At 65.6% G+C, this 8,877-nt stretch overlaps 1 protein-coding gene across 1 annotated transcript in view; it reads right to left on the reverse strand.

The window, feature by feature from the left end:
* Nucleotides 1-6,216, reverse strand: part of snrpd2 (small nuclear ribonucleoprotein D2 polypeptide) — a 22,179-nt gene extending 15,963 nt beyond the window's left edge. The window contains exon 1 of the mRNA XM_067974846.1: nucleotides 6,108-6,216. Within this exon, the coding sequence (XP_067830947.1) occupies nucleotides 6,108-6,109 (2 nt within the window). The 5' untranslated portion in view covers nucleotides 6,110-6,216. The remainder of the gene's footprint in view (nucleotides 1-6,107) is intronic.
* Nucleotides 6,217-8,877: the final 2,661 nt, after the last annotated feature.

Genomic DNA, 8,877 nt, shown 5'->3' on the forward strand with positions numbered 1-8,877 from the left:
TGGGGGGAGGGACCACGGGGAGGGACCACTGGCTGGGGGGGGGAGGGACCACTGGCTGGGGGGGGAGGGACCACTGGCTGGGGGGGGGAGGGACCACTGGCTGGGGGAGGACCACTGCGGGGGGAGGGACCACTGGCTGGGGGGGGAGGGACCACTGGCTGGGGGGGGAGGGACCACTGGCTGGGGGGGGGAGGGACCACTGGCTGGGGGGGGAGGGACCACTGGCTGGGGGGGGAGGGACCACTGGCTGGGGGGGGGAGGGACCACTGGCTGGGGGGGAGGGACCACTGGCTGGGGGGGAGGGACCACTGGCTGGGGGGGGGAGGGACCACTGGCTGGGGGGGGAGGGACCACTGGCTGGGGGGGGGAGGGACCACTGGCTGGGGGGGGGAGGGACCACTGGCTGGGGGGGGGAGGGACCACTGGCTGGGGGGGGGAGGGACCACTGGCTGGGGGGGGAGGACCACTGGCTGGGGGGGGGAGGGACCACTGGCTGGGGGGGGGAGGGACCACTGGCTGGGGGGGGAGGGACCACTGGCTGGGGGGGGGAGGGACCACTGGCTGGGGGGGAGGGACCACGGGAGGGACCACTGGCTGGGGGGGGAGGGACCACTGGCTGGGGGGGGGGAGGGACCACTGGCTGGGGGGGAGGGACCACTGGCTGGGGGGGGGAGGGACCACTGCTGGGGGGGGGAGGGACCACTGGCTGGGGGGGGAGGGACCACTGGCTGGGGGGGGGAGGGACCACTGGCTGGGGGGGGAGGGACCACTGGCTGGGGGGGGAGGGACCACTGGCTGGGGGGGGAGGGACCACTGGCTGGGGGGGGGAGGGACCACTGGCTGGGGGGGGAGGGACCACTGGCTGGGGGGGGAGGGACCACTGGCTGGGGGGGGAGGGACCACTGGCTGGGGGGGGGGAGGGACCACTGGCTGGGGGGGGGAGGGACCACTGGCTGGGGGGGGGAGGGACCACTGGCTGGGGGGGGGAGGGACCACTGGCTGGGGGGGGAGGGACCACTGGCTGGGGGGGGAGGGACCACTGGCTGGGGGGGGGAGGGACCACTGGCTGGGGGGGGGAGGGACCACTGGCTGGGGGGGGAGGGACCACTGGCTGGGGGGGGAGGGACCACTGGCTGGGGGGGGGGGAGGGACCACTGGCTGGGGGGGGAGGGACCACGGGGAGGGACCACGGGGAGGGACCACTGGCTGGGGGGGGGGGGAGGGACCACTGGCTGGGGGGGGGGAGGGACCACTGGCTGGGGGGGGGGAGGGACCACTGGCTGGGGGGGAGGGACCACTGGCTGGGGGGGGAGGGACCACGGGGGAGGGACCACGGGGAGGGACCACTGGCTGGGGGGGGGGGGGAGGGGACCACTGGCTGGGGGGGGGAGGGACCACTGGCTGGGGGGGGGAGGGACCACTGGCTGGGGGGGGGGAGGGACCACTGGCTGGGGGGGGAGGGACCACTGGCTGGGGGGGGGAGGGACCACTGGCTGGGGGGGGAGGGACCACTGGCTGGGGGGGGAGGGACCACTGGCTGGGGGGGGGAGGGACCACTGGCTGGGGGGGGAGGGACCACTGGCTGGGGGGGGGAGGGACCACTGGCTGGGGGGGGGAGGGACCACTGGCTGGGGGGGGGGAGGGACCACTGGCTGGGGGGGGAGGGACCACTGGCTGGGGGGGGAGGGACCACTGGCTGGGGGGGGGAGGGACCACTGGCTGGGGGGGGGAGGGACCACTGGCTGGGGGGGGGGAGGGACCACTGGCTGGGGGGGGGGGGGGGACCACTGGCTGGGGGGGGGAGGGACCACTGGCTGGGGGGGGGAGGGACCACTGGCTGGGGGGGGGGAGGGACCACTGGCTGGGGGGGGAGGGACCACTGGCTGGGGGGGGGGAGGGACCACTGGCTGGGGGGGGGAGGGACCACTGGCTGGGGGGGGGAGGGACCACTGGCTGGGGGGGGGAGGGACCACTGGCTGGGGGGGGGAGGGACCACTGGCTGGGGGGGGGAGGGACCACTGGCTGGGGGGGGGAGGGACCACTGGCTGGGGGGGAGGGACCACTGGCTGGGGGGGAGGGACCACTGGCTGGGGGGGGGGAGGGACCACTGGCTGGGGGGGGGAGGGACCACTGGCTGGGGGGGGGGAGGGACCACTGGCTGGGGGGGGAGGGACCACTGGCTGGGGGGGGGAGGGACCACTGCTGGGGGGGGGGAGGGACCACTGGCTGGGGGGGGAGGGACCACTGGCTGGGGGGGGAGGGACCACTGGCTGGGGGGGGAGGGACCACTGGCTGGGGGGGGGAGGGACCACTGGCTGGGGGGGGGAGGGACCACTGGCTGGGGGGGAGGACCACTGGCTGGGGGGAGGGACCACTGGCTGGGGGGGGAGGGACCACGGGAGGGACCACTGGCTGGGGGGGGGGGAGGGACCACTGGCTGGGGGGGGGGAGGGACCACTGGCTGGGGGGGGGGGAGGGACCACTGGCTGGGGGGGGGAGGGACCACTGGCTGGGGGGGAGGGACCACTGGCTGGGGGGGGAGGGACCACTGGCTGGGGGGGGAGGGACCACTGGCTGGGGGGGAGGGACCACTGGCTGGGGGGGAGGGACCACTGGCTGGGGGGGGAGGGACCACTGGCTGGGGGGGGAGGGACCACTGGCTGGGGGGGGAGGGACCACTGGCTGGGGGGGGAGGGACCACTGGCTGGGGGGGGGAGGGACCACTGGCTGGGGGGGGGGACCACTGGCTGGGGGGGGGAGGGACCACTGGCTGGGGGGGGGGAGGGACCACTGGCTGGGGGGGGAGGGACCACTGGCTGGGGGGGGGAGGGACCACTGGCTGGGGGGGGGGAGGGACCACTGGCTGGGGGGGGGGGAGGGACCACTGGCTGGGGGGGGGGAGGGACCACTGGCTGGGGGGGGGGAGGGACCACTGGCTGGGGGGGGGGAGGGACCACTGGCTGGGGGGGGGAGGGACCACTGGCTGGGGGGGGAGGGACCACTGGCTGGGGGGAGGGACCACTGGCTGGGGGGGGAGGGACCACTGGCTGGGGGGGGGAGGGACCACTGGCTGGGGGGAGGGACCACTGGCTGGGGGGGAGGGACCACTGGCTGGGGGGGAGGGACCACTGGCTGGGGGGGAGGGACCACTGGCTGGGGGGAGGGACCACTGGCTGGGGGGAGGGACCACTGGCTGGGGGGGAGGGACCACTGGCTGGGGGGAGGGACCACTGGCTGGGGGGAGGTACCACTGGCTGGGGGGGAGGTACCACTGGCTGGGGGGGAGGTACCACTGGCTGGGGGGGAGGTACCACTGGCTGGGGGGGAGGTACCACTGGCTGGGGGGGAGGTACCACTGGCTGGGGGGGAGGTACCACTGGCTGGGGGGGAGGTACCACTGGCTGGGGGGGAGGTACCACTGGCTGGGGGGGAGGGACCACTGGCTGGGGGGGAGGGACCACTGGCTGGGGGGAGGGACCACTGGCTGGGGGGGAGGGACCACTGGCTGGGGGGGAGGGACCACTGGCTGGGGGGGAGGGACCACTGGCTGGGGGGGGGAGGGACCACTGGCTGGGGGGGGGGAGGGACCACTGGCTGGGGGGGGGGAGGGACCACTGGCTGGGGGGGGGGGAGGGACCACTGGCTGGGGGGGGGAGGGACCACTGGCTGGGGGGGGAGGGACCACTGGCTGGGGGGGGGGAGGGACCACTGGCTGGGGGGGGGGAGGGACCACTGGCTGGGGGGGGGAGGGACCACTGGCTGGGGGGGGGAGGGACCACTGGCTGGGGGGGGGAGGGACCACTGCTGGGGGGGGGAGGGACCACTGGCTGGGGGGGGGGAGGGACCACTGGCTGGGGGGGGGGGAGGGACCACTGGCTGGGGGGGGGAGGGACCACTGGCTGGGGGGGGAGGGACCACTGGCTGGGGGGGGGGGGAGGGACCACTGGCTGGGGGGGGGAGGGACCACTGGCTGGGGGGGGGGAGGGACCACTGGCTGGGGGGGGGAGGGACCACTGGCTGGGGGGGGGAGGGAGGGACCATTGGGGGGGGGTGAGAGAGACCATTGGGGGGGGGTGAGAGAGACCATTGGGGGGGGGGGGTGAGAGAGAGACCATTGGGGGGGGGGGGTGAGAGAGAGACCATTGGGGGGGGGGGTGAGAGAGAGACCATTGGGGGGGGGGGGTGAGAGAGAGACCATTGGGGGGGGGGGGTGAGAGAGAGACCATTGGGGGGGGGGGGGTGAGAGAGAGACCATTGGGGGGGGGGGTGAGAGAGAGACCATTGGGGGGGGGGGGTGAGAGAGAGACCATTGGGGGGGGGGGGGTGAGAGAGAGACCATTGGGGGGGGGGGGTGAGAGAGAGACCATTGGGGGGGGGGGGGGTGAGAGAGAGACCATTGGGGGGGGGGTGAGAGAAGAGAGACCATTGGGGGGGGGGGGGGGAAGAGAGACCATTGGGGGGGGGGGGGGGAAGAGAGACCATTGGGGGGGGGGGGGGGGGAAGAGAGGACCATTGGGGGGGGGGGGGGGGGAAGAGAGACCATTGGGGGGGGGGGGGGAAGAGAGACCATTGGGGGGGGGGGGGGGGAAGAGAGACCATTGGGGGGGGGGGGGGGGGGAAGAGAGACCATTGGGGGGGGGGGGGGGAAGAGAGACCATTGGGGGGGGGGGGAAGAGAGACCATTGGGGGGGGGGGGGAAGAGAGACCATTGGGGGGGGGGGGGGAAGAGAGACCATTGGGGGGGGGGGGGGGAAGAGAGACCATTGGGGGGGGGGGGGGGGAAGAGAGACCATTGGGGGGGGGGGGGAGGAAGAGAGACCATTGGGGGGGGGGGGGAAGAGAGACCATTGGGGGGGGGGGGGAAGAGAGACCATTGGGGGGGGGGGGGGAAGAGAGACCATTGGGGGGGGGGGGGGGAAGAGAGACCATTGGGGGGGGGGGGGGGGAGAGAGACCATTGGGGGGGGGGGGGGGGAGAGAGACCATTGGGGGGGGGGGGGGGGGGGAGAGAGAGACCATTGGGGGGGGGGGGGGGGGGAGAGAGAGACCATTGGGGGGGGGGGGGGAGAGAGAGACCATTGGGGGGGGGGGGGGAGAGAGAGACCATTGGGGGGGGGGGGGAGAGAGAGACCATTGGGGGGGGGGGGGGGGAGAGAGAGACCATTGGGGGGGGGGGGGGGAGAGAGAGACCATTGGGGGGGGGGGGGAGAGAGAGACCATTGGGGGGGGGGGGGAAGAGAGAGACCATTGGGGGGGGGGGGGGGAAGAGAGAGACCATTGGGGGGGGGGGGGGAAGAGAGAGACCATTGGGGGGGGGGGGGAAGAGAGACCATTGGGGGGGGGGGGGGAAGAGAGACCATTGGGGGGGGGGGGGAGAGACCATTGGGGGGGGGGGGGGAGAGACCATTGGGGGGGGGGGGGGAGAGAGACCATTGGGGGGGGGGGGGGGAGAGAGAGACCATTGGGGGGGGGGGGGGAGAGAGAGACCATTGGGGGGGGGGGGGAGAGAGAGACCATTGGGGGGGGGGGGGGGTGAGAGAGAGACCATTGGGGGGGGGGGGGGGGGGAGAGAGAGACCATTGGGGGGGGGGGGGTGAGAGAGAGACCATTGGGGGGGGGGGGGGTGAGAGAGAGACCATGGGGGGGGGGGGGAAGAGAGACCACTGGGGGGGGGGGGGAAGAGAGACCATTGGGGGGGGGGGGGGGGGAGAGAGACCATGGGGGGGGGGGGGGGAGGAGAGATGGGCCGGAGAGCGGCCTCGGCCCCAACAATAGGACAATGAGACCAATCGAGAAATGCGGCCTAAAATTGGTTAACTCGCGGGGTGTATCGCTCTCCCCGGGTCAGAAGCCCTCGACTAACCGGACCGAGTGAGAATCCTAGGCCGGGGGGCTGGGGGGCTGGAGGTCTCTCTCTCCCCGCCCCCCGCCCCCGGGGTAAAGGCCGGGGCCGAGTCTCGGGCCCGCGCGCGCGCGCATAGGCCTCAGGCCTCAGCAACACCGGCTCACTTTGCCCGTTAATGTCCCCGAGCTGGCTGTATAGTGGACGGGAGAAGCGCGGGCTAAAAGCCCCGAGGTCTGGTTCTTGTCTGCCCGCCCGTCACTCACATGCTGCTCGATGTCCCTGTGCCGCCGCCGCCGCTTCACTGCTTCAGCTCCGACCGCGTTTAATCTCCCGCCGGAAGAGAAGCATCCACTTCCGGTCGTCGGCGCAATGGCCTGCTGGGAGCTGTAGTCCCCGGGCCGCCGCCTCTCCGTGTTAAATAAACCCCGGGGACTACAACTCCCAGAATCCTCCAGCGGGTCCGGACCTCGTCTCTTTTGTCCGGCGAGGAGTTCTTAAAGAGACAGTGTACCGTGAGTGTGAGTGGACCCACACTGCAGTATTTAAAGGCACAGTGCCATATAAATGTTATGTCACTGTGAAGAAAAAATAGAATAAGGGTTTTTAAGATAATTGCCAAATGAACCAGAGGGGAGTTGAGGAGAATTTTTTTTTAATGCAGCGAATTGTTATCATTGTATCATTAGTAGGTACAGCACAGAAGGTGACCATTCAGCCCACTAATGCCCTTTTCAGACAGCGCGTTCCAGATCATAACAACTCATTGAGTAAAAAAAAAACGCATGAATGTTATGATCTGTAATGCGCTGCCTGAAAGGGCAGAAAGCAGATTCAATAGTGACTTTCAAAAGGGAATTGGAAATATACTTGAAAAGGAGACATTTGCAGGGCTATGGGGAAAGAGCAGGAGAGTGAGACTAATTGGATAGGCACTATGGGCAAAATGGCCTCCTTCTGTGCTGTATGATTCTACAAAGTTATTTCTTCCTCCTTGAAATCACTTCGTTTTTGAAAAAATATATTTTTAAGTTAAATTTTATGCTCAAGAAGGCAACTGTGAAACAGATTTTAGTACTGACAAGTGGGATGCTTTTCCCTGTTTCAGGCACCCTGATTCAGCATCCAACACACTGAGGAATATCAGGGTCAGCTCCATTATAAAACTCTGCTCTGACCCCAACCTCAGATTTCCACTGCATCAGTGTGTAGGGTTGGCAACTCTGGTTGGACTGATTTCTGGAAGTTTCATCGCATCATCTCCCACTCCAACCACCCCGACCAGTCAAACATCCTATTTCCCATCTCCCATATTTTTCTGGCTAATAAACAAAAATTTTCTAAAGAAAAAAAAACACACCCTTTTTTTAAATGTTCCTATGATGTTTTTCCCGGGTTGCTCGCAGCAGTGTCCAGGAGATTCATCTTTAATTCTTGGTGACTCGAGAACAATCCTGGAGGGTTGACGACCCTATAAGGCCGGTATCTACATTCTCGTGACAGGAGCTGGCCTGTATCTTTTCTGAGTGAGATTGACAATTAGCAGCAAAGTGGGGGCGTTTTTGTGCAATGAATGTCCTCATGCCCTCAGTTTAAATTGGATTCAAACATAAGTCCCAATGGTAGAAGGACAGTGTACTACTGTTGTGACAATTGTAATATCAATTCTAAGACAATTTAACAATAAGAGAAAAGAACGTAAGAATGACTTGCATTTATATAGCGCCTTTCACGATTCAGGATGTTCCAAAGCACTTTATAGTCAATGAAGTATTTTGTGACGTATAGTCACTGTTATAATGTAGGAAATGCAGCAGCCAATTTGCGCACAGCAAGATCCCACAGACACTGTGATAACGACCAGATAATCTGTTTTAGTGGTGTTGGTTGAGGGATAAATATTGGGCGCAATGCAGTGATACCTCACAAGGTGCTTCATAAGGGATGGGAGGGGTCGGACACTGAGAAAGAGTTTGGGAAAATGTTAGGGACGGGTCTCACAACCCTTACTCCTCTTCTTCAAAATAGTCCCATGGGATCTTTTACGTCCACCCGAGAGGGCAGACAGGGCCTTGGTTTAACGTCTCATCCCAAAACCTCCGACAGTGCAGCACTGGGAGTGTCAGCCTGGATACGTGCTCAAATCCCTGGGGTGCGACTATGAACCCACGACCTCCTGACTCAGAGGCGAGAGTGGGACCCACTGAGCCACAGCTGACACGCAACAAAAGGGCGTATCAATAAATATCCACAATAACCTGCAATTTCGCGGCATGAAATAAGGGAAAATCTCCACAATTGTGGCCACAATCTTCCACTATATAATTGACAGACTGTTGGTATATCTGCAGCTCAAGTTATGACAAGCCCTGACCTCAGGACATGCCTAAGCACTTCCTAGCCAATGAATTACTTTTTAAAGTGCAATTACTGTTGTTATGCAGGAAAACGCAAGAGCCAATTAACACACAGCAAGATACCACAAACGGCAATGACCAGATAATCTGTTTTGATGGTGCTGGTGGAGGGATGAATGTTGGCCAGGACATTGGGAGAACTCTTTAAGTGCCGTGGGACCTTTGACATCCACCCGAGCAGGCAACCAAAGCCTCAGTTTAAAGTCTCATCTGAAAGACGGCACCTCTGACAGTGCAGCACTCCCTCAGTACTGCGCTGAAGTGTCAGCCTAGAGTATGTGCTCAAGTCCTGGAGTGGGGCCTGAAAGACACAACTTTCTGACATAGAGATGAACGTGCTATCAACTGAGCCAAGCTGACACTTAAGGACAAGATTGGACTCAGCAGGGGGAGTTCTCCCCGGTGTCCTGACCAATATTTATCCCTCAACCAACGTCACTAAAACAGATTATCTGGTCATTATCGCATTGCTGTTTGTGGGATCTTGCTGTGCACAAATTGGCTGCCGGGTTTCCTATATTACAACAGAGACTACACTTCAAAAGTATTTCATTGGCTGTAAAGCGCTTTGGGACGTCCTGAGTTTGTGAAAGGCACTATATAAATACAAATCCTTTTT

Source organism: Heptranchias perlo, chromosome 41, assembly GCF_035084215.1.
Source record: "Heptranchias perlo isolate sHepPer1 chromosome 41, sHepPer1.hap1, whole genome shotgun sequence".
Lineage (NCBI taxonomy): Eukaryota > Metazoa > Chordata > Chondrichthyes > Hexanchiformes > Hexanchidae > Heptranchias > Heptranchias perlo.